General features: G+C 41.6%; 1 protein-coding gene across 3 annotated transcripts in view; it reads right to left on the minus strand.

The window, feature by feature from the left end:
• Man1a1 (mannosidase alpha class 1A member 1) overlaps positions 1 to 26,976 on the minus strand; it is a 173,663-nt gene that overhangs the window by 127,368 nt on the left and 19,319 nt on the right. For all 3 annotated transcript variants that reach the window (XM_050137957.1, XM_050137958.1, XM_050137959.1), the window contains exon 3: positions 1,391 to 1,487. In XM_050137957.1, coding sequence (XP_049993914.1) covers positions 1,391 to 1,487 — 97 coding nt within the window. The remainder of the gene's footprint in view (positions 1 to 1,390; positions 1,488 to 26,976) is intronic.

Here is a 26,976-nt window from a genome sequence, read left to right on the forward strand (position 1 = left end):
CGTTGCTCCAATTTCTTCCTCACCAAAAATGTACAGAAAAATGAGATCGAATGCTATGTAGCCAAGTGGCTCTGTACAATAATTGCTCCATAAGAGTCACCAGAAATTGTTACTTGTTATATGAACTGGTACCATTTAAGACGTCCCATTGACGTACGGAAAGGCACGCTGGTGAGCTTGGCAGTCCCAGAGTTCTTCTTTTCCATTTCCCCATTACTTACGTGTTCCAGAGCTGAAAAGAAACCGAGCCCGGAGGTGGCCCTGAGGAGGCCTTTGTTCAAACAAAACCACCATCAAACATTTCTGGTGGTTTCCTCCTTTCCACAATAGGCGCATTATTAATACAAACAGTGCCAATCAGAGTGTTCCTGTGAGCACCAAGTGCAGTAAGGCAAAAAGCAGATAGGTGGAAGCTCAAACAGCTGGCCTAATCTGCCTGCCTTGTCTTCCACAGAACAGTGGAAAGCTACAGGCAAAACTGAGTTACGGAAGGGATCGCCACGGCCCAGTGCCTCAGCAAGCTTATCTAGAAAGACAGAACTGTTATGCGGCAGGAAGCCCTTTATGCAGGTAACTAAATACTCGTCTACAGGAATCACCCTAGACCTTAAAACCCTGCTGTGCACTCAATCCCCAGAAGTCAGCCCTGGGCATGAGGATGTTTTACAGTTACACAGGTCTCACCGACACAAAGCTGGTGTTCTTTCTGGGAGATACTTTAAGTGCAATCTTTCCACAGTTCCAGCAGGGGTTCAGGTTTCCTAGCAACATGGAGGGGCCTGCAGAATCAGAGATCCCCACAAGCTTTCTGACCAGCAGTAAGTTCAGGGAAAAGACACTCTCGATAAAAAGCCAGCAGTGGTGGTTCATAACTCTAATTTCTGGCAAGGTGTGCTAGTTGGAATTACAATGCTCTTCTATTGACCCACATATTTGAAAACATGGACCCCTATTGGTGGAGGTGTGTGGGAAGGATTATGAGCTATGCCTGTCACTAGGGGTGGGCTTTGAGGTTTCCAAACTCATGCTATTACTAGGAAGCCTTTCTCAGTCTCCTGCTTGTGTCAAAGAATATCAGCTCTCAGTTACTGCTCCAGAGCCATGCCTGCTGCCTGCGGCCTGCTCCCCACCCTGATGGCCACGACCACCTTCTGAAGCTGTAAGCCCCCTTAAATACTTTCTTCCATAAACTGCCTTGGTCGTGGTATTTCTTCATAGCCACAGAAAGGAAACTGTGACAGAAGGCGAAGTCGGGAGCAGGGCTGTGAATTCAAAGCCAACTAGGGCTACATGCTCAGTTCTAAGCCAGCCAGGGCTAAGAGTAGGAGAATGCGTCTCAAAAACCAAAACAACAGCAAGGACCCATCCTCGAATCAAAGCACATACTCACCAAATAAACTGCTTGAATGGCCTTCTTTGGATATAGGTTTCAGTTCGTTTAAGCCCCAGGCATAACGTTTATAATTATTCCAAGCATGGTTCATCATCTGAGCAGAGATAAAAAGGAGATTACAATTTGAACTGGGATGTTTTTGTTACAAGATAGATCATAGTCTTTGGATTTGAAGGTTACAGCATTAAAATTCAGTGCTTTGTCTAAAAGGCTGGTGATTAATTAAGAGGATGATCGCTACGTAAATTAGGAAAGACATGAACAGAACACATGCATTATTTCTTTATGCTTACAAATATAAATTTTCCTTCTTGGAACCTATTTAATCATATATATATGTATATACGTAATATATATGAATGATATATGATGTATATATTGATTATCTTCATAAGTCAGTTCTCAACAACAGAACTTTAGTTCATCCTAAAATGATGAGTCATTCCTATATTTATCTATTTCATTCTTATAAAATATTAGACCTGGAAACTTGGAATTCATATTTTTGTACAAAGTCCTTCCTATTTTGTTTACACAGACAAATGTTCAAGGTTATCATTTGAAATACTTCAATGCCTTTTGACCAAGAAGTATGAAAAAGTATTTTGAAATAAATACAAGAAAGAGAAAGAAATCCTACAGTTATGTCAAGAGTTTGAAAACCTTTTGTGTATTATAATCAGTCTTTAATAAATATGTATTTGTGTACACATATGTTAACTGGAGATAGATTCTACCTATTCTCAAATTAGAGATCAATAATATTTTTAAATACAAACAATTGTCCCATACATTAGTTGAACAAAAAAGTTTTATGATTCAAAGTCTATGTGTAATAATTACTATTTTAAGGACTGAAAATTAAACACAGGGCCTCTTACACAATAGAAAAGCACTCCTTCACTGATCCATCTCCTTAGATCTCTGAGATTTTATTTTGAGATAGAATCTCACTAGGTTGCCTGACTAAACTTGAACTCACTGAGCTCAAAATCTTCTTGACTTAGCCTCTGAAATTGTTAGGATTATAGTCCTGTGCTACCAGTCCTGGGTTATAATTATTTTTACACAGAGTTTTTTAAAGAGTTAAGGGCTAATCAATTCATGTTTATTCAAGCCACTGCCTTATAGTAATAGGCATCAAATATGGATATGATATGAAAATGTTTTCATCTGGTTCTGTATTTTATGGGAAGATTAAAAACATCAATAAGGAGCCTGAGAGACAATGTGTCAATTAAGAGCCCTTATTACTTTTGCAGAGAACCAGGCTCAGCTTCCAGCAACAGCGTAGTGGATCACAACTATCCTCAACTCCACTTCCAGGGGACCTGATGCCTTCTTCTGACCTCCTTGGCCGCTAGGCATGAGCATGCGGCACATACATGCACATTCAGGGGAAATACACATGAAAAATTGATGTGGGAGTGACTTCTTTCTAAATTGTTTCTTTCATTGGTTAATAAAAAAAACTGCTTGGCCTTTGATAGGGCAGAAAATTAGGTAGGCGGAGTAAACAGAACAGAATGCTGGGAGAAAGAAGCAGAGTCAGGCAGTTGCCATGATTCTCCCACCGGACACAGACGCAGGTTAAGATCTTCCCTGGTAAGACACCTAGTGGTGTTACAGGGATATTAGAAATGGGTTAGATCAATATGTAAGAGCTAGCCAATAAGAGGTTATAACTAACGGGCCAGGCAGTATTTAAAAGAATACAGTTTCCGTGTAATTATTTCGGGTATAAAGCTAGCCGTGCGGGCGGCCGGGTGCCAGAAACGTAGCCCGCTGCTCCTATTACTACATAAAATAAATAAACATAAACATGCTTTTGCAAAGTATCATGTAAATTTGTTGACACTATTCAAGAGTTAGTTATCACAAAAGACCTTCAGTTAGACTCAAAGCAGAGTCTCTATGTGTCCCTTAACACAATAATGAGTACCTTTGTTTAAATACTGTCTATCTTATTTTTCATTCTCACCCATGTTACTAGCAACAAGCTAGCAAGAATCTATATATTATCTTCTGGTGAAGAAGCATGTTTATGTTTATTTATTTTATGTAGTAATAGGAGCTCTTCATGGTGCTCCAATTTTGCCAGAACCCTTAACATTTATCTTCAAACCATATTGTTTTGGTAGAGGAGGAGACTGAAGCTCCGAACTTCAAGCCAAAATAAAGCTTGACTCAGAGTCAGGACATTTTAACCAGGGAACCAGCTCGCATGCCCACACTGGCCTGGCTCCAAGGCCTGAGGGCGGGAATTTGCACATTTCACAGCCTCACTCTAATGAGTCTGTAACAGAATGTCTCCCTTCAGGTATCAGACTGGATCTTCCAGTAAGCAGAAAATGTGTCTACAGGGTAAAGTTTTCAAGGATTTTCCTGTATAGATTAACTTTATTGGAAGGCGGAACAGACTTGAGGTTAGGTAACTGGACTTCTCCTGCCTATGAAGTCAACTGATTGGTCACACATGCATGGATGAGGTGGCTTCTGTTGAGATCACCTTTACTCATCCAAAAAAACCAGGATCACAGTTTCTCACAGGGTTCATGGTAGGATTCTAGAAGCATGGTCTGTGTCTTTGCACGTAGCACAGCGCCTGACAAATGACATGTAGTTGTGTGTTTATAAATGTTAAGTCTATATTGAAAGCCAATTGTGTTCATATCACAGAAAATAGAAAGCAATGAGCTTCGCGGAAAGAACATGTATATGAAATCCACAGAACCCCAAGAGATTGTATCCCAGTTTTACCTGTTTTGACACCCACCCTCCATCAAATGCGCCTCATTTTGCTAAAATCCTCATTCTTGTGAATTTCCAAATATGCTTTAAAATTTCAAGAGCTTTGAAATATGCTACTCATATAAAACAAAAACATGGTATAGTTATTGTTCTGGCTTTGAATCTGAGTGGAAACTAGTGATATATACTCTTAATGGCTTAAAACAGCATATGGCTTTCCCACAGAGAAGGTGCTGCTCTGTCAAAAATGATCCAAACCAGGCACGGTGACACATACCTGTAATCTCAGCACTCAAGAGGTACAGGTATGAGGGTTAGAAGTTCAAAGCCATGCCTGGATACTTAATAAGTTTGAGGTCAGCTGGCTACATAAGACACTGCCTCGAAGGAAGGATGATCATTTATACAATGTACAGTATTGCATAATCCCTGTATTATCTATCTATGTATCTATCTATCTATGTATCTATCTATCTATCTATCATCTATCTATCTATCTATCTATCTATCTATCTATCTATCCATCCACCTACCCCACTCACCCACCCACCTATCTACCAACCAACCTATTAGCTTTTCTTATCCTTTTTCTCCATGGGAAGATCAGATGTTATTTGCTGGTATTTCATTAATTGCTACCTGTTTCCCAACATTTCTCATCTGTGAGTTAAAGTGAGAAAAGAAGATAAGAATGTGATCAGATACCCTGAGTGGAACAGCATGAGCACTTTCTTCAGTGTTCTGCAAAGTGAAGGGAAACAACCATATTGTTGATGGGCTCCAGTGTTGATCACCTTAGGGTGAAATAATCTGCCATAGTATATCAAGCTGTAAGATTATATATACATACATACATATATGAACGGGTGTGTGTATGCATAGTACAATCGTGCTACTGGATCCACAAGTCATACATAAAATCAATTTGTTTTTTTCAGATCTATGACATCACAGATATAGGAAAACACAGCAAGTACCTGCCATTCTATAGTATTGCCAAGGCCAGCTGTGGGACCATGGGGACAAAGACATTCAGTCTCTCCAGACTCAGTGCTACAGCACACTCAGAAGACAAGCAGGCCACTCCTAAACTTTAGCTGTCACCAGGAGAGTCCATGAAAGGATTGCTCCTCCCTCTTCACGGGCCTCTTATTTTGTTCTGTAGCCTTTTATATACTTAACTGGGGTTCTATAGCTTGTCATTCTCAGAGGAAGGATTAAAACTGGGCTAAACCAGAGGTTGATTAGGTCTTCAAATGCAGTGACTGAAACCCTCACAAGAGGGATGGAGAGCAAACCAGACTTGGATTTGCACTGGTGGAGAGCAGGGCGAACGCAGTGTGATAGAAACAAAGGAAGGACACAAAACTGCGCAATAGCAATTCATGGTCCTGACCCAGAAAGGGAGGAATTGAAGCATACGATATGCAAAAAAGCATTTGCCTCTCCTTGACTCTGTGTTCATAGAAAGGGGTTCTCAATTTGTACTCTTCTTTTACAGCTGACATCAGGGCTGAGTAATTAGGCAATGTCATTTGTTGAGTGTCTGTTACTCCATGAAGAATAAGATGCTAAAGGATTCAAAGGGAAGCAAACAAGCCTATCTCTCCTAAAATCTAAAAGATAATATGTGGAAGCCTAACAGTCTCACATACATTCTCAATGAAAGCTTACAAATACAGAACAATCAGACGAATAAAATACCGCGTACAGCTCTATAGGTGTGCTCAATAATTTCTTTTAAAGGCTATGCCATTCCAAGGACAGTGGAAAGACAATAAATATGCTTGTATTTCCCCCGAGCTATTGGCAGATTTCATAGCTGTATTTTTGTTAGTGGAACTACCTTAAGAAATAATTCTGTTATTTATATAATTTTAAAATTTTCATGATAAGACATATTAAAAGCATCTTTTTAAAAATCTCACCATTTTTGCCAGTCAGATTTAAACACACACTTTGGGCTGTCGCTTCTTTCTCTAGAATGCTTGTGATTTCAGTCCCATTTAAAGACCTTTCATTTCGTAAATTGGTTTTTGTTGTTTGTTTTGAGATAGCATCTAAGTATGTTGCCTTAGCTGGTTTGGAACTCACTGTGTAGACTAGGGTCATCTCTAACTCACAGAGATCCACCTGCCTCTGGTATGTGCCATCACACATGGCACCCTGTTGCAAATTGCAGTTGACCATGGCAAACCAAGGCCTGGTACTTGATTCAAAGAGAGAAAAATGAGTGAGGTCTCTAGTCAGTCACTCTTACTGCTTATGGGCGAAGCCGAACTGACCCGCCCATCTCTATCTGGAATACTTGAGAAGACATTCTGAGAGAATCCAGAGGCCAGGGGCTGTTGTAGAAGCAGCGATGTACAAATCCACAAAGAACGATCATAAGATGGGGTCACACAGCAGTCTAAACAACAAGAGAAACAGAGGGTCTGGAGGGAAAAGGAAGAGGAGGCTGAGAGGCAGAAATGAAGTAAGTCTTCAGTCCTACGCGGTGTGCCGGTGAGCAGAGCAATTACAGAATTACAAAGGATGCTGTTGATTCCTGGCGTAGTCAAAATCTCTTCCTCTCTTCTCTGCAGTGCAGCTTTTTGTCTGATGAGACTGTTTGCTTACTTCCCTGTGCGTCCTTACAGAAAACCACATAATTATATTTAGAAATGCTACACAGGGCAGGTCCAGGCACCTCACAAACTAGCTTCTTATGCCAGCTTTGACAACACTGATGTATCCGTGTGAGGCGATTTATCTCTCTGATCCCACTTTCTGCATCCATCAGATGTGAAAGAACGAAAGGATAGCTTCATTGGTTGTGATGATTCAATAAAATTATGCATTTAACAAATGTACAGACCAACACACTGTGAACGCTCAATGCATTTTAAGCATTAGGATCATTTGTATTGAAAGAGAAATATGCCATTGATCTTTGTAATCTCCAAGTTTCATCATAACTGTTCCTAGTATATAAACAGAAAGGACAAATATACACAAACCAGAAAAATATGTACTACTGTACCTGAGTTGTCTGTAAATATATATTTAATAGCACAAACAAAAATTTGCTACCCAGAAGGAGACAGAACGAATGGAAATGGTCATTTCTAGATAAGGACAATGAGCCAGTTTTAGTTTTGAAGTCCCATCTACTTGTTTCCATGGGAGAATCTGTAAAGGGCATGTGTTCTTTTGGATTTTTGAGACAGGGTTTCTCTATAGAGCTTGAAGCCTGTCCTGGAACTAGCTCTTGTAGACCAGGCTGACCTCGAACTCACAGAGATCTACCTGCCTCTGCCTCCTGAGTGCTGGGATTAAAAGCCTTCGCCACCACTGCCCGGCTTAGGATATGTATTCTAAAAGGTCTTTTGGCTGCAAGAACTAGGAAGATATGAACACGAGATGGGTAAGGGACCGTGGGTACTTAATAGTTTCTGGAGAGAACAATTTTCATAGCATGAGGTCATCCAGAGGCTTAGGGCAGGAAGCTAAGGGAACTCCTGGAGGAGAGGGGAACTGAGGGAAGGCAGTTCTGGGGTTTGGGGTGAAGGGAGTCCATTAGAAGGGTAGGAACCTCTGAACTCTAAAACATGGAAAGTCAGTAGCCACTATCAACAGCCAACAGATGTTGGGTTAAGTTTCACAGACTATGTAAAGCAAGCAGGCTCCAGGGGCTAAAATTGCTTAGTCTATTTAAAAATAATTAATGTGTAAAAATCAGAGTTTCATGCAGAGGCTCTTGAGCTAATGGGCGTCAGCATATGGTGAATGAAGAACAGTATGGGGGCCGAGACACAAAACCACCCTTGCTGACTTGTAAGGCGGCTGGCTGTGTGGCCCTAAAGAGATGTGTGGTAGCCGGGTAGTATTCCTGTTCCTGTTGTTCTAGAAGCTACTCAGGGGAGGTCTAGGGTAAAAGAGACTATTTAACTTACCAGTTCTTACAGCTAAAACTATGTGCCCATATGTGTTGGTGGCTGAGGTGGGCATGAACATATGTGGGTAACTGCTTGCACACGCGTGTGCAAACCAGATGATAACCACGGGTGCTGTTTGGTTGAGACAAGGCTCCTAGCTGAGACCTGGAGTTCACTGAGTAGGTGAGGCTGGCTGGTCATAAAGCCCCAGGGATCCTTTTGACACCCCCTCCCCAAGGCAGGGATCGTCAATGCACGCGATCACATCATGTGATCCTTCTGGAGACAGAACGTAGGTCCTTGTGACTGCACAGCAAGCCTTTAGTTACCGAGCTATTTTCCAAGCCCCATTTTAAATTATGCTTAGGCTCCATTCTCTGAAAAACACATAACTTAAAATCTTGCCAGTAGGGGGAAAAAAAAGAATAAAATAAAATCAGGACCATAGCTTCTCCCAAACCTTGCCAGAAATGACTTGACTGCTATATAAAAATAACTTCTAGAATGTTCAGATACAAGCTCAACAGAAAATATCTTTAAGTCATTGTGTCAACCTCTCCTCAGTCTTTGGTGGCAGTGAGGCAAGAAAAGTGCAAGGGAACAACGGACAAAGTAACGGAGAGCATTAGAGCATAGCCTCTCTCCACTCACCTAGCCCACAGAAGGGAGTTCCAGATAAGGCGGCAAGGGGCAGCAATCTAGCCAGCCCTCCTCCTGTTTATCATTTCACCCTGTCTCTCAGCCAAGACTTCTCACCCAGAAGGGGCCCTGGGAAGCAGGAGGCCAGGTGATGCGGCAGAACCTTCAGATAAACCCAGAGCCACTGAGCAGTGAGCATGAGCCCTGCTGTCCGAGGGGCTAACCTTTTAGCTTTCTCGTTCCTCAAAAAGAGTAATCCTGACTTGGTGTGGCGGTGCAAGCTTGAAATGAGAAGGCTTGAGAGGTTGAGGCAGGAGGATCACGAGTTGGGAACAGCCTGGCTATACAGAGAAACTGTCGGGAAAGAAAAAGCAAGGGATCAATTATAGCAAATGATGTGCTGTGGAATAAGGTGTTGACAGTAGGAGAGGTCAAAGGGAAGACTTTTGAACCTTACTGCTCCATTTTGCTGTGAATCTAAAACTAGTATTTGCATATCAGAGTGGAGGGTGGCGGCGGCATGAACCTTGGCAGCACAGTCAGGAGTCAAAAGTACAAGTGAGCTGACTAGCAGCCCATTCCCCGGGCACGCTCACCTCGATTCCCTCACTCCAGCCTCTCGCTCCTCTCCCAGGTTTCTGGAGCTTGCTGAGATAAGAAAGAACACTCTGGGAAAGGCAAGCAGGCATTTAGGAAACTCAGAGCCAGGGCCGTCAGGGCAACTGAAGGAGAAGTAAATTAATGGGACAGAAAAGAAAGGCCAATGTCGCTTGGAGGTGACAGAATGCAGACCGTGGGATGACTCTGCATTCTGTGACTGCAGACCTGGAGTCTATCATGATTACATCCAGAAGCACTGAGTGCCCTCATTTAAAGCAGGTACCAAGATGCCACCTATGAGTCTTGAGAAGGCTCTCCACTAAAGAGGCCCCCGTCCTCATCACCTTCTAGCAATCATCCTCCTGCACAGAGGAACCCCCTTCCTGGCCAGGGTAGTTTCCAGTTTTACCCTGCATTAAATTAAAACTCTTATTCATATGCTGTGTTCAATTTCTCTTTGAATTTCTGAAATACATTAGCTCTCTCTCCCTTTTCCTAAGGCTATGAAAATCTTCTATTTCCAACGTCCTGGTTCCCAATATTGCAATGACAATTCAACTTATTGAGTACCTAGTGATGCCAGGACAAGCATTGTAAATGGAGACAGAGGCGGTTTGCCAGACTGAAGAAGCAGAGTAACTTCACGAGGCAAATGTACACATATCACACTAAAAAAGAGCTTTGTTTATCAGAATTCTATTTAACTGAACGTGCTATATTTCATGGAGGTAAGGGGTAGAGGATAGATAAAACCCACTTGGTTTCTTCTGCAAGATCCCAGCCTTGCTACCTTTGCCTGGCTCTGATCAAGAAAGAGGCTAAAATAAAAGGACCAGGCAAGAGGCGATGGTCTGGTCCAGAGCAACTAGAAATGATGGGGATGCAGGAAATTGAAAGCAAAGGCTCTGGCTTAAGCCGCGTACACATACTATGCTGGGGCTGGATAGATGGCTCAGTAAAGTGCTTGTCACAGAAACACTGGGTGCAAGTTTAATTCCCAGAGCATTTGTAATCTCAGGAGGTGAAGACAAAGAGATCCAGGTAGAGCTGGCTGACTGTCCAGACTAAGCAAACGGGCAAGCTCTAGACCAACAAGACATCCCATCTCAAAACACAAATCAAGGGTAAGGGTTCCTAGAGGGCAAAACAGGTGGATGGGCTCTGGCCTCCACAGAAAAACATATACAAGTGCATGCTGACCTGAACACGCACACTGCCACATACATGTGCACTTACACATATGTACACCTGTATAGACATGTACCTTTCCACACATCTGCTCCTGCACCCTCATGAGCACTAGCAGTTCCCACTGCAGCCTCGGGTTTGCAGGCATGGGGTCCGTTTGTGCGTCTCTGGGTAGACAAACTTCCACAGGAGGGAGTAACTCTACTCTGCTCCTGGTCTAGGCTGTCAGCCACAGTACCAGAATCCCCAGACTGCTCCGGTCATACGGTGGGCTCCTTTTGCTCTAAATTAGTCAAGTCCTTAAGACCCGGCATGCATGCGGTATCATGTGCAGACTTCTGGCTAATTCTCTCTTCTGTGGACGAGTAGCACTTTCACAGTTTAGATAGCATTTAGGGTTTTAAACATTCTGTTCTACAAATAAGCCGTATGAGCCGTCATCACTGTGGGTTTTAGAGTTGGGGAGCTGCAGGGGAGGAAGTGAGTAAGCTCTGTCACACACCTACCACAGTGAACTGTGAGAGGCGCTTGCCTGAATTTGGCACGTAGAAATCTCACCAGACCCTGTGGGCCTCTCTATCGTATGACTACAGAAGCCGAGGCCCAGCACAGCAGAGAGGAAAAGGAAAGCTGTGAACCCTTGCACTCCTCCGAGACCACTTCCGAATCTCTGCAGCTGCTGGGCTCTCTAGCTGCTCCCCACACAGGGGGAGGCCCTTTCTAGGGTAGGGGACTGTGGTCAAGACTGGCAATATAACACACCACACCTTATCGGCCTGCAAGCTGAGGCTGGAGGAAAGAGCCTTGTGCCACAGCCTGCCACTTCCTGTCTCGAAGGTTTCGACTCTCAGGATGCTCCTCCATTTTAGCTCTTGGTTCCAGTCCACACTAAAAATCCTCTTGGTTGCCTGGCCTTGAGCTAAGCAGAAACACGAAATGGCTCCATTCTACCCTAGCAGGCCTGGCAATGGATTTAAAGAAAAACAGGAACCCATCTCTTCCAAGTCAAGCTGCTGACTGCCCACTGTGGTACAGTTCCTTTCAGCTATGGTATTTCCTGAGGTTTAGCACCATCAGGCCAACATCTACTCGTTTTGCTTTACTTTTTCTACAGAACTCTACTTCCTATTTCTGTTGCTATGGGTAGGATTTGTTTACTACAGGATACTGGGGCTGCCTTTGCCCAAGTGGACTTGTGTGCCTGTGAATTTCCTTCAGATTTCTATAGCCTGACTATATTCCCAGCCAACTTCAAGATACTTTATAAGAAGGGCACCAGGAGATATTTAGAGAAGTAATTATTTAATGCTACCGTATGAATCTTAATGTGTTACTGTGAATTCCCCTAGGAAACGAGAGTGGTTAGTTAGCAATGGCAATTTCCTTAGGAAGAAAATGCCCGATAAAATCAGTAAAAAAAGAGAATTCTAGTAATCATTATTTATGAAGGACAAATTGAATGATGGTTTCTAAGAAATATCTTCATTTGCTAAGAAAAAGTCAACATTTATAGCTCTAGCAAAAAAAAAAAAGGCATGCACACTTAAGGGATCTCTTTAGGATAAAATTCTAATGCTATTATACAAAATGTCTCAGAGTTCAAGGCATAAACAAAACAACATAAACAAGCAAAGAAAAGCAATAGCAAAATTACACACACACACAAGAACAATAAAATATTGAAAGGGTAATAATAATTTAGCTGCTTCAAAGCTAGAGGTTAGCAACCATCTTGTTCGTGCATGAATGTATAGTCACATTCTCTGGAGCAAAGCACTGCTGCTGAGAATAGTTTCTTTACAGGAAATAATCTTGCAAAAGCTGAGGAGGGGCTGTCACTCACACTGCTGCTATTTCCTATAAAAGACCTGCCTACTGGTTACCGACCTTGCTCCCTTTTATACAAAGGTTGCCACTTCAGTTAAAGGTTCACACTCAGGGCTTCTGGCCTTTTTATCTAGCTGATTTTTAATTAACACCAAAAGTGTGCTCATTAGATTAACCAAGCTAGAACCTCTGCAGTCAAGTAAGGCCACAAAAGGAAGAGGGCCTTTTGTGGGCCATGACACCAGTTGGTCTCCATTATCTGTTTCTTAAACAGATACTATGGAAGGCATCAGCCACTGAAGATCTTTCTTTTATTGATCCAGAGAAACTGGTATCTTCTGTTGGCATTCCATGGCATTCCTATTCAATTAAAAAATCTAAAGACTGCCATGAACTATTTGCATACAAAAATAATTATTTTTTAGTTCTTGAATTTGTAATAAGTCTAGGGCTGGGGAGATGGTTCCGTCACTAAAGTACTGGCCGATTAAAAATGAAAGCCTGAATTTAGATCATGAATGTTTACTCCTGTGAGTCGGAGGCTGCAGTATGAGGAGACATGGGCATTGCTTGCCAGTGGTCCAACCAATTCATGAATACCAGATTTAAAGTGACAAAACCTGTTTGAAAAGATACAGTAGAGAGTGATCCCTGAAGACACCCAGTGTGGAGTCTTGTCCTCCCCATGAAAGTACACAAACACATACTCACAGATGCATCCATACTGAACACACACACACACACACACACACACACACACATAAAATAAGCTCAGTCATTTCTAACATGCATGCCACTATGTAACCATCAAGATATCAATTATGTTTTTCCCGTAACGGCATGTGATTATATGCAAGGATGAAATATTTAGGCCAGGGATGTTGCTCAACAGGAGGGCTCTTGTTTGGCATGTGCAAGGCCCTTGTTTGATTCTGAGCACCTGAGATACCTAAGACATACATACTCATATTCCTTTGTGTGCATACATTCTGTGAAATATGTGATTTTTTAAAGGAATTTGTTTATGGGTTTGTCAAGTTCATAGAGACTAAAGTTTTGTTCATTTAGATTCATTTTTAAACTTCACAAATACTAAAAAGCCATTAGTACTATTGAGAATAGTTATTAACAGTAAAGTTACTAATTATGAAAACAGACATGAATGAATGAAAAATAACAAGTACACTTGAATGCATTGGCACAGGAAACCACTTCCTAAATATAACCCCAGTAGCACAGACACTGAGAGAAACAATTGATAAATGGGGCCCCCTGAAACTGAGAAGTTTCTGTAAAGCAAAGGACACAGTCAACAAGACAAAGCAGCAGCCTACATACAGAATGGCAAAATATCTTCACCAACCCCACATTGGACAGAGGACTGATCTCCAAAATATACAAAGAACTCAAGAAACTTGATATCAAAAGTACAAATAATTCAATAAGAAAATAAGGTACAGATCTAAGAAGAGAACTCTTAACAGACAACTTTCAAATGGCTGAAGGACACCTAAGAAGATGATCAACATCCTTAGGCATCACAGAGGTGCAAATCAAAACAACTCTGAGATTCCATCTTACACCTATCAGAATGGCCAAGATCAAAAACACTGATGACAGCTTATGCTGGAGAGGTTGTGGGGAAAAAGAACACTTCTGCATTGCTGGTGGGAATGCAAACTTGTACAGTCACTTTAGAAATCAGTGTGGTGATTTCTCAGAAAATTTGGAAACAATCTATCTCAAGATCCAGCAATTCCACTTTTGGGTATTTACCCAAAGGAGGTTAATTCATACCACAAGGACATGTGCTCAACTATGTTCATAGTAGCATTATCTGTAATAGCCAGAACAATCTAGATGGCCCTCAACCAAAGAATGGATTAAGAAAATGTGCTACATTTACACAATGGAGTACTGCTCAGTGGTAAAAAAAAAAAAAAAAAAAAAATAACAATGACATCTTAAAATTTGCTGGTAAATGGATGGATCTAGACAAAACCATATTGAGTGAGATAACCCAGACCCAAAAGGAGAAATATAACATGTTCTTGTTCATAAATGGCTTTTAGACATAAAGCAAAGAAAAAACAGACTACAATCCACAACCCCAGAGAACCTAGACAACAAAGAGGACCCTAAGAGGGACAAACATGAATGTGAATAGGAAGGAGAAAAAGACAAGATCTCCTGAGTAAATTAGGAACGTGGGGGTCATGGGAGAGGGTAGAAGGGGAGAGGGGAGGAAGGGAGGAAAGCAGAGAAAAATGTATAGCGCAAGAAAAACAATAAAAACCAAATTTTGAAGCCAGGCGGTGGTGGCGCACGCCTTTAATCCCAGCACTTGGGAGGCAGAGGTAGGCGGATCTCTGTGAGTTCGAGACCAGCCTGGTCTACAGAGCTAGTTCCAGGACAGGCTCCAAAGCCACAGAGAAACCCTGTCTCGAAAAAAAAACAAAAACAAAAAAAAAAAAAAACAAAAAACAAAAAAAATTTTTGTTTTGTAAAAATCCTATGATTAACTTGAATTTCAAAAAAACAAAACAAAACAACACAACCAGACCCAGAGAATCAAACTCTGTTCTTCAGCTATCAAGAAAAATGGGGTACATGTGTTTCTTTATTTCTTTTTTCAATGTTTTATGTTTTTATTTAAATGGAGGTTTTTTTAAAAAGCAGTTTTATAGTCAGAATAACATTAAGCAGAAAAGTACAGAGTTCCCCTATGTCCCCCTTACCAACAAGCATACAACCTCTTCAAGATCAACATTCATTACAAGTGACGAGCTTGCAGTGGTATGCCATTAGTGCCCAAGGTCTGTGGATTTCATTCGGGTTCCCTCTGTGAATGTCCTATGGGCTTCTGACAAATGTACAAAAGTGTGTCTTTACCACTCTATATAAGTATTTCACTGATCCCAAGATCCTATCTGCTGTGCCTGTTATCTCTTCATCATCTCCCCAAGCCCTGAACCACCATTGCACATGGTGCTTCATTGCTCTGTCCAGAACATGGCAACCCTGGAGTCATCAGCATCAAGCAAGGTAACACATCCTTTCCCTGGTAACACACGTTTGATTCTGCCATTACTTTTAATACCTGAGTGGGCTCATTTCTTTTTAGTACTTGAGTAATGTTCCACTGGTTGTATCGACCGTCTTTTACCACAGACACTCACTGAACAATAAATAGATTCTCGTCATTTCCTGGCTTTGTTAGACAAAAAGTAAGTTGTTACAAAGAGCACAGTCACAGGGCACACGCATTTCTTTTTCAAATTCACACCAGAAATTGGTATTCTCTGAAACAAAAGATTATGAATTATACCTAATATATTAAAATAGACTGACTATAAAATGTCATATACTCTAGAAAGCTTGGTTATTTTAGTTTGTGAACTAATTATTCTCCAAACTCTTTATTATTAGTAAAATGCCTATTCTTTTCTCAGAATCCATATCATTTAAGAGTCTGACAATCATCTATAGACTGCAGAAAAGTTCTAGAAATGTCTTGACTATGAAATACAATGCATTAAAAGCAAGTATTCTAAAAATTACTTACCAAAAGTAGTATTAATGTATCATAACTAGAAATTCTGATTGCAAAGTGTGACCTAGAAGTAACGATGAATGGCTGTAGAACTTAACACACAAAACTGACTGGCCCCAAAGTAGCTTCCTTATAACGTTACAATAGACAGGACCAGCATTTATTGACCTTTCCATGGCAGGAGGCTCACAAAGCATTCTCCCTTTGTCCCTCACTGTTTACTGAACATTACAGGACAGGACCCACGTGAGGCAGTCTCCCTTCAGTCCCTCACAACACATCCAAGAGGGAAATCAAGAGGTTGACTAATTCGTCAAGGCCACACCTCTAGCAAGTATTAAATGTTGGCTCTGAATTCTGACTGACCCTTAAGCTTACAATTTGTTCACTGTCCTGAGCCGAATTATGCCCGTGTCTTCCAAAGAAACACCCACATGGGGTGGCGGCATGCTGCTGACACACAGCCTTGTGTGTTTCTGCTACCTAGTTATTCTGGAGGAAATGTAACATCTGAGAGGGATACTTCCAGAGGCACAGCATGGAGAGCCAGCTTCTGATTTTTAGAAACAAAACCACTGTGGCTAGAGAAACATTAAACCCAAGGACGGACTAAGGAAAAGGAAGCCGGGACAAGTTCTCTCACATACACTGACAAAGAACTCTACCCTATGCAGACTTTAACGGTGAAAACTTTTCTCCCTTGAAAGGTAGTCTGGATTTGGAAAGGTTCATCTGCATTTGGATACCCTGCCTGGTTATGTCATAATCTTTACTCCTCATTTCTTACAGGTGGCATTTTAACACCACCACAACAGCTTGATATTTTCATTTTTTGCCTCCCCAAATGAAAGAGACAGACACACACAGAGAAACAGAGATTGTCTGATACACTAGTCTACATATTAATAGCAGTCGGAAAATTGATCCTAAATTGGCAATATCACATTTCTTGCTAAACCCATGTTTTAAACAAACAAACAAACAAACAAACATATATATTGGTTACTTTTCAGAACCTCACTATTTTTAAGACTTGTACTGTTACTCAGGTTATTGAAAATAGCAAATTGTTTTGGAGGACATCATTTTTTAAGGTAAGTACTAACAACTAATCCACTTGTGCTGCTATTACTTCACAAATGGTATTCTCTTGGGATTAAAGTTCATGGGAGATATTCTGAGTGAGTGTACAGATTTCCTGAGCCTGGAAATGGATTGCTCTAAACATTCTGCTCGAGCTTTAAAATCTGATAAAGCCCATTTAAGAGAAAATCATCCTTCATTTCACTTTTGCTGGATGGCATGGGCCCAGCATTAAATATATGCCGGATTCAGCGACCTGTTAAAATAGACTGCATTGCTTCATATTAGCTCTGAGTGCAGCGGCTTCCAATTTTCCTCCGCTTTAAAAACCAGACAAAGATCCCATAAATTTAAGGAGAAGAAAATATGCCAAGTTTGTTAGGAGAGGCCAAATTATTTTACTGTTCAAGTAGACTCTGAAAATATGTAAAACAACAATACAGTGCAGAAAGCATACATTCACCTACTGCAGACAGTATGGATCGAGTCAGCCCACACCTAAGGCTCCCATCACTTGCTTGTCCCTTGAATGGAATAGAAGCAATCAAAGCGAAAACTTCCCTTCTCACACTTTCTAGAGCTAGAGGTTCTGGCTATGGGCCATTTGCCAAGGTCTGCAGGTGTTTTATTTCCCTTCTGTCTTGAACCAAACTGCTGTAGATTAGATACGCCATCTCACTGACTGCTCAGCTCCTGTAGGGGATGTACAAAGCTAGGGGAATTGCAGCAGCAACATCCAAAGTTCAAATGAAGACTCGTTTGTTACTATTGAGTTTAATTTTAAGTGGGAAGCCTTTGGATTTCTGTAAAATTGGAGTGGCCAGGTCAAACTTGAACTTTATACCACATAGACATTTGCAAAGACAACTTTTTTTTCTCTGCCATCTTTCTGGAGATGTGATTTGTTGACTGAAACTCCTTTTAAGGTTTCACTTGTATAACAATAAAATATCTGACCTGCCAAAAAAACTGGTGGCTGAACAAGTTTGAAATGACTTATGTGTGTGTCTTGAAGAAGGCATATGATTAAATGAAAAGATATAAAGTTGGAGTCACTCAGTAAACGTCACAGAACAACTTTAGCCATTTGCCTCTACCTTGTTGGATAAAAGAAAAATACACATTTAAAGCAGAATATATTGCTGAAGAAAATCCTGTTAGCAAAGATGCAGACTAAGCTATATTTGGGGGATGAAAACCTCAGATGTTAACGAAGTTATCTTCGGTACTATACTCTACTCACACTGATAGTATCAACTGAAGTACCCCTCAATTGCATCCTGTTTTGTTAAACAGCTTTAGTTTCGTGGAAAGAAGACAAGTTCATCTGAATTAGTATTCTTAGAACTGGGAAGATAGCTAGGCGCATACAGCGCTGTGAGTGTGCCAGGACAAAAGCTGAGAACCCCAGAACTCTCATAAAAAGGTGGGTGGGCATGGGGTCCCACCTGTGGTCTCAGTAGGGGAGGTAGAGATGAGGAATCCCCATGGCAGAGTAGTCAAAACTGAAAGTCTCAGGTCAGGGAGACCCTACCTCAATATACAAGAAGAAGAGCAATTGAGGAAGAACACCTGGAGGCAACCTCAGGCTTCCACACCATACGCACACACATGTACATACACCTGCACAGATACGTGTACCCCCACACACGCAAAGACACATTTGTTCATGTAAGCACACCACACAAATATACAAGAAGAAACCAGGTACATCTATAATCATTGTGCTCCTGACTGGCAAGGCTGATAGCACGAGTTGAGATATTTGAGTTTATCTACCTTTTTGGAATGTTATAGCAGAATTACAATTCTTTACATCTCTTCTTCATAGATGTAAAACTTTTCTCCCTCATGTATGTGTGAAAGGAGAAAACTTGAAAACTTTCTTCCCATCGTTTTTTTTTTTTTATAAACACCATATCTTATTCAAAACAGGTCAGTAGACTCTCGATCTCTCCCACTGTTGATTTCCATATAAACCGATACTCTTAGACTTCGTGCATTCATTGTTTGAATGATATTTGAATTCCATACCCTTCATTTCTGGAAGCAGTACTGTTGTTCTAAACAGAGAAATATGACCTTCTACCATTGACAGACTCTCCCTTCCCAGCGCTGAATATAAAACATTGTCCTTGGTTTAGAAATCCAACTTGGACTTAAAATATCTTTGTTTAAAATGTTCCTTCGAAGCAGTTGAGTATTTTCCTTCCACCAGGAGGCTGTCACAATCTATGAGGGCCCTGTCCATCCTACCTACTTACTTGGTCTCATCTACGGCCACTAAATCCTCCCGTGTGAACCTTCACTGACAAGTAAGTCACCTAAGTCCTCAAGTCCAGTGGCTTAAACACATGACTCACAGATGATTACGATGAGTCACGATGCTGTTTTGTTCCAGGGCCCTCTGCCCTCCACTGCAGAGGCTGGCAGGGCATGTCTGTACAAAGAGAAACCGACCACACGTTCAGTCATCAGGCAGAAAGTAAATTCCCAATGAGACGGAGCTGTGGCAGAGTGGACCTTTCCAGGCCCAAAGCCATCTCAACCAAGATGCCAGGATGCACCATACATTCTGCCATGACTTCAAAACACCTTTCTAGAGGCATTGGGCATCGGTTCCTGCCCTAAGGGCCTGCGGTGCACGGCTGTGTGTCTGAGATCTCCTAGCACCGCCAAGTGCAGCAGGTCTAGCTATGCTCCTGCCGCCCAACTGGAAGCATCTGGCCTCAGGCTTTGCTGAACATAGACTCGTAACTACATGCTGTGTCTTCTGAGTTGTCACTGCTGAAACTCATATCTTGTCTTCTCTCATGACTACTGCTATCCAATGGCCTCTTATAATAGGGCTGTCTTTTGATCACTCTATTTTGTAGGTCACTCTAGTCAATGGCCCAGACTGTCACTATAAAATGCCATTATATATACTTAGAGGAGGCAAGTTATCCGGACTTGTAATCCTGACCACCAGGCCCATCCCATTTATAATAGTCACTACCCTAGCAGAGCATACTTAATTGCTGACTTGCTGCAATAGAAGGTCCTCCTCTGCCCAAGTCAACCAGCTCTTGAGGGTGGTACTCAAGCATGTCCCCTGAAGTTTGTTGCTGAAGCGGAGGTCTTTTCACGACATGCTGAATGATGGTGTACTGAATACTGAAGAAAGACTGGATCACAGTTCTATTGAAGTTGTAGGAAGGCCTGGCCTAGTTTTTCAGCTTCTGAGTGTCCGGATCTCTGAAGATCAGCAAGCGTACAGCTGAGTCTGTAGCACGGTGGCAGTCGACAGAAGAAGCTCTCCCTTCTACTAGTTTGAGATCCAAGGAACAAGCTAGACTTGGCACAAATCCTTGGAAGACGCTCGACACACTTATACCTAACCTTCTTAATCACACAGTCAATGAGGAAGTAGTTCCCGATTCATTAGCATTTTGGAGAGTCACAAAACCAAGCTAGAGTCATTTAGCAAGGATCACGTTACGAAATGAAGTGATAAGCGTTTTCCTCAATTAACCATGATATTAAAATATAGTAGAAATTATTTACATAGAAATGTTTTATCCTTTTTAAGTTAAGTGGGTGACCTGTTGCGCTTTATGCCCTTAAATTCAAAACTGAATATTGTTCCACAAAGCACTGCATGCAGATATTAACTGTCACAACAGCTTCCTTTATGTAAGTCAAGAATTTGCTAAATATCATAATATAAAAGTCCTTCTATTATTTTATATATTGATAGTTCACAGCTATTGTATTGGGCATGTCTGGGCATCTACCTGATGTCTAGCACATCCGGGTTCATTTGGACCCATATGGAAGCATGGGTTACTGTTGTGTTTGTGTCTGTGGTTCTCAGTTTCCTTGAGTAGACAGCAGAATGGAAGATGATGCTATGTGCTAGGTTTTTCCTCTCTTTGGGCACAACGACACAGCCAATCCATTACACTTTACAAATGAACACTCAAGAACTTCACAACTTAAAAATAAAAAAGTGATGCAATCGCAGGTGGCAGCATGGACAGGCCTGGACCAGTTCTCTGCACTCTATGCCATGGCAGGTGTTGATGAGCTGATGACTAACTGACCAGGCATCTAGAGGACAACGCTGTGAGCACAAGAATGGATGAAGAGTTGGAGTTTGTGGAGTAGCACAGAGAGCTAAACTGAGGCAGATGAAAGCAGTCGGTACAGAGGTCAGGGGTCAGAGGTAGCGGGAGGAGAAAGGCATAGCTGAAGATGGCTGTCACTCATTGGATAAGCCTGCGGTTTGAGAGGGCATGAAGACAGTAAACACAAGCCTTATGCTCCAGGCCTTGGAACGCATGGACTCTAAGCTTTAAGTTACTATCATGTTAGCGATGATCGTTACCTGGACTGTAGCACAAAACACATCCAAGCAATTTCTTTCCTTATGGTCCTCAGAAGAAAGCTCACTAGATAAAGAAATTAAGAAAAATAGACATTCCACTCTACTTATCAGAGAGTTCTAACCCCTATATATGCATTCAAGAGATGAAATATATTCTTATCTTATGCTTTCTGTTATATATAATATATACAATGTTACATATAAAATTAGGTACATGAAGGAAATTATTTTTTTAACCACCAAAAAAAGGCTTTTTCTACTTTTTTATTTTATCATAGGACTCAGTTACTTGTGACTTTAGTTTTGAACATCCTCACTATTTTAAATCACTCAGGACACCTAAACATAGTGTTTGCAGATAAAATACATTTAATAACTAAAAGTAGAATAATCTGCTAGTTTAAAACAGGCTTTCTCAATCTCACCATTACTGACATTTGATTTGAAGTGGGTATTCTTTGTTTTGCTTTCTTTGTATGCGTAGTCAGTGGCGGGGGTAAGCAGGAGGCTTACGTAATGCCATATGATTTGATTAGCAGCCTCCCTGACCTCTCCACGATAGATGCCTGTATCCCATCCCGTCATGTGGACAACTGTTATGTACAGTCATTGTCAAATGTATGGGGGTCAAAATAGCCCTTGTTGAGAGACAAAGCAAATTGTTCAACTCTAATAATAACCCCAATACATAACACTAGCCCCAGTTCTCAGCACGCCTAAGTACTGTGTATGCATGCACACACGATTCATCCTTAACAGTAGCTGCATTCAATAGGGCCTATATTTTCTTCTGTTTTACAGACAAGAACACAGATTATTGGATACAAAAGTAGCAGAGAGAAAACCAAATTCAGTGAGTCTGGCTCTGGAATTTAGGCTCCTAACTTTTACATTAGGTGTTAGGCAGTGAGGACAAGGACCAGAGATCAGAATTACCGTTCCATTGTGACACCTTCAGGAGCTCTACCAAGTTCAGAACACCTATCTGTAACATATGAAGAATAGGATTAAATCAAGATACTTTATTAAAGGCACTTGGGAGGGCTTCATCGAAAAACCAACGAAGTCACAGAATCTTCTGTTCATTTGCTCATCTTCTTTATATGTGGACAACATCTTTGTTTTCCTTTCTGGGTATCTGCACACACAGCAGTGGCTGCTGGCAATAGAAAGGTACTACTTCAGAGTGAGCTTCTTTTGATTCAGGTCACTCCTACCTCTAACTAAAGGCACAAAATAGCTCTTGGGTAATAGCTTATTAGGGGTGAGCACAAATCACAGGCATAGGCTACACAGTCAGTCAGCAATGGCTTTTGAATAGCTTTATGTATGCAGGGGACTATGTCTGACTTCAAATACTATACACCTATAAGTACTTAGTGCAGGTAGCCATAATGCGTGACGCTGCAACCCTTAGACTTGTCTGTTACTTTACAAGGAAAGAGGAAATTAGCAAGTAGAGCAAACTTCTCTGTGGTTATGTTCAGCTGACCTGAACATAAAGGTTATCCGGAAGTATGCTGGTGAGCCCAATCTAATCACATGGGCCTTTCAGAACAGAAAGCAGGCTTCAGCTGGGGGCAAGAGATGCGACAGAAGGGAAAGTGAATGCTGAGCTGAGCAAGGACTTCATGGGATGCTGATGTTTGAAAACAGAGGGACACGCCCACCACTGCACCTCCTACACATGACTGAGAATAATGCACAAAGGTGTGACACAGCCCCTGCACACAGAAGACACAGAAATGTGTGAAGCATATCATATTTTTTAAGGGATTTATAGTACAGATAACAATAAGTGTACTGTCCACACAAACTTCTAAAACACGTTTTAATTGCTCCCAACACAAAAACCTAGAGATCATGCCCCAATGTGCTTTTTTAAATATTTGTTTGTTTGTTTATTTATTTATATATTTATTTATTATGTGTACAGCATTCCTTCCATGTGTGCCCACAAGCCAGAAGGGGGCGCCAGGTCTCATTATAGATGGCTGTGAGCCACTAAGTGGTTGCTGGGAATTGAACTCAGGACCTCTGGAAGAGCAGTCAATGCTCTTAACCTCTGAGCCATCTCTCGAACCCCCCAATGTGCTTTTAAGCAGATTCTCTCCTCTAACTTCCAGCTGAGAATCCAGATCAGCTGACCTCTTGCTTTGAGCCTTATGACAACCAGTTTAGAGAAATCAAACAAGCCGTACTCCATAGAACCTTGAGGGGTAACTGATACAGCTGAAAGCCAGCATAGGTTTGTTTTTTTTTTTTTTTTTTTTTTTTGATCATTTGTTACCCCAGTGACAGAATATTCACAGCACACAACATGTTCAAAATAAGGAAGGGAGTAATAGACTTGTCATGGATGAGGTCAACACAGCAGACTGGGACTTGGATACTTGGTTTTTCAAACCCTTAATACATTTCCTACATTTCCTGAAACAGTTATTCGTTATTAGTATGACGTCGCAGATGAGACACTTGGGTTCAAAAGTGCAGGGCTGTGCTGCTAACAAGTGAAAAAGCCAAGCATGAGCTTTGTATCTCACTTTCTGTGCATGTGCTACCTGGACCAGTCAGAATGCCAAAAGATTATAGAGGCATTTAAACAAAAAATCATTTTAAAAATAGAAAGACTTTTTTAGAAAAAAATCCTGGTTGTCAGGAAAAACACACAGGTGAAAACACATGGAATTGATAAGATTGAGATCTAATCCTGATAGACAGGTAGGGTTTCAAAAGAGGAGGAACAAGGCATGATTATTCTGTAAAGTTGGAATAAATGGCACTGTGTATGTTCATGAATGATGGCACATGCTCCCATTAACTGGCCACCATTAGAATTTGGAGTTTTCATCACATTTTGAAACAGCAAGCGGATAGGGTGTTAAATAGTGGCCAGCTGTGAAGTCTAGCATCTTGGTTGTCAACTTGAACTTGACACACTACAAAGAGGGAACTCATATGAGGAACTTCCTCCATCAGAACGACCTGGGGGCATGAATGTGGGAGGGACTTCTGGACTGTCAATTAATACAGGAGGTCCCATGCCACTGTGGACTGTCTTATTCCTTGGGAGGTGGACCTGAGTTAAGTAAGAAGGACAGCTGACTATGAGTCTAAGAGCAAAGACAGCACACAGCTTTGCTCCATGGTTCCGGCCTCTGCTCTTGCCATAAGTTCCTGTCTCACTCCCTTTAATGATGGGCTACAATCAGCTAAAACCTGTTCCTCCGCAAGCTGGTTTTGGTGATGCTATTTATCACAGCAAGTGGAAGCATGCGTGACATAGCTTTGGTTCACTGTATTACTATTAATGGGATAATGGTAAGATGTTAACGCTGATCAATAGTCAGTTTCAGAACATTCTGTAGTGCATATTACTGCAGAACCCCAGATGAAGCGACTCTCACAAGTAGGTCTACACCAACAATGCAGGTGTGTAGATAGAGCAGGGGTGTTTGGAAGCCTCTGTGTAGCCACGTAGCCCTGTGCCCAGCATCACTCAGGAGGCTATACTGTGGCTACCCCACCAGTCATATGAGTCATTGCTCCCACCCCAATCGTAACTGAGTAGACATCTAAGGAAACCTGGGCATGAACTCTCCATGCTAGGAATTTTTAATTGAGCCTCTGTAAAATGAAAAAGAAAATTGCATATTTCCAATATGACCATTTGAACTCCTTGGTTGTACAAACTCTGAGATGTGTTCACAGAGAGCTTGCTTGCACAGGGAAGACTAAAGCAGTTGTAGCCAGTCACAAAAGACTGAATACTTCAGATAAGAAAAAGGTGACCTTAGGTTGTGACACATTCCAGACCTGTAGATCAATCCAGGCTCCAGGCAGGCCCTGTGAGGTCTTGCTGCCCTGAACTCACAAGACAGCCATTCTTTTCCTTATATCATACATCACCATCCTCTTCTTTACCTATGCTGAACGGATATATGTTTTTACAAACAAACAGTCCCTTATTTTAGATTATCTAGAGAAGTCCCTGGGACCATGTGCCTTCCTTTTGTTTCAGGTACGTAGGAGGGCAGACTACCTTGGCCTGCTTGCCTGCCGTCTTCACAGTGGCAAGAATGGCTGTACTTTGTTATTGCCATAATAAAACACTGCAGCCAGGAGTAACTTAAGGAAGAGTGTTCCACTTCCGGTTCTGGAGAAGTAAGAACTGATCACATCCCAAAAGCATGGCAGCTAGCTTGCATCAGACATGGCTGCAGGAGCAGGGAGCTGAGCCTTCACATCTCAATCACCAAAACAAAGCAGGGAGAGCAAAGCAGAGATAGGTGAGGCTTTTTACTCTCAAAGCCCACCCCTAGTGACACACTTCCTTCAGCAAGGTTGAACCTCCTGAACCTCTCCAAACAGTGACACCAAATGGGGACACGTGTTCAAAAGCCCAAGATAATGGGGGACTTTCTCATTCAAACCACCACATTCCACTCCCTGACCCCCACAGGCTCATACAACAATGTGAACTGTTTAGTTCCCATAGTCTTTCACAGTTTCCACACTATTTAAAAGTCCAGCATCTCTTCTGAGACTCAGGGCAATCTCTTAATTGTAACCTTTTGTAAAATACAAGAGAAAATTGTGTACTTCCCATTTCTAATGGCACAGAACCTACACTGCTGTTATATGTGGGAAGTACGTAGTTCTTCCATGCCCTCTGCTTCAGCTGCCATCTCTAAGTTCCTGGGTGCTTGCCACAGACATCCCTTCGTGGTGGACTGTAAGCGTGAAGTGATATAATGCCGCCTCCAAGTTGATTTTGGCCGTGGTGTTTATCAGAGCAACAAGAAAGTCACTAATAAAGTCACTAAATGATGGGAATGAAAAAGAAAGCCATCTACTGAGGGAAGAGACCTCTGCCCGCCAATTCCACAATGTTCTTCACAATGTCAACTTTGCCTGTGTCTCTACTCAGTCTTCCTGTAGCTACTCATCATATTGCCGTTACCACCTCAGCTCTCCATACCATCCACAGTGACCCTAAGAGTACTTTGAATGTCATTAGCTCTAGTGCAATATGAATCTGCCCCAGTTGGAGTCATGTTCATCCTACCTATTATCAACTCCAAAGGACAATTCTAGGTCCTCATCCCTTAGAAGGGCTGGATACAGCTGAAACTCATTCCTTTAAAATATTAAAAGTTGGAAAATGGTCCAGGGTGCCACACTCTACAAGTTTCTTTTCGCATCTCTTTTTCTTTGCTTGCATATCCTTTAAAATTTGATATTATTCAGACTTCTGGGCCCTTGTCTCTTCTAATAGGAAAATGTACTGGTACTTCTTACTGGCTTTCAGGATTTAATGATCTCAACATGTATGTCTCTGGGTTAATCCTTTCCAGAATTATATATTCCACCTTAGAAGAGTCTCCATTTGGTAACTTCCGCCTACCTGAAGCATTCTCCCAAAGCATGGTGACCACAGGTCTACACACACACACACACACACACACACAGAGTACACTCACCCTTCCTTCACCTGTGATCTTGCCCACCATGCTTGCAAAAAGAACCTACAATTTTCCACTTCTCTATTTCTCCCCTCATTTTCTCATTTTAGCAAGTTTTACACATTGTTTTTTTAATATGTGAAGAGTACACTACTTTGTTAATCTCTACCACCCAGTTATATATCACCACA

The sequence above is a fragment of the Alexandromys fortis genome, unplaced genomic scaffold (assembly GCF_014885135.2).
Source record: "Alexandromys fortis isolate MF-2015 unplaced genomic scaffold, M_Fortis_MF-2015_v1.1 scaffold_14, whole genome shotgun sequence".
NCBI classification, from domain to species: Eukaryota; Metazoa; Chordata; class Mammalia; order Rodentia; family Cricetidae; genus Alexandromys; species Alexandromys fortis.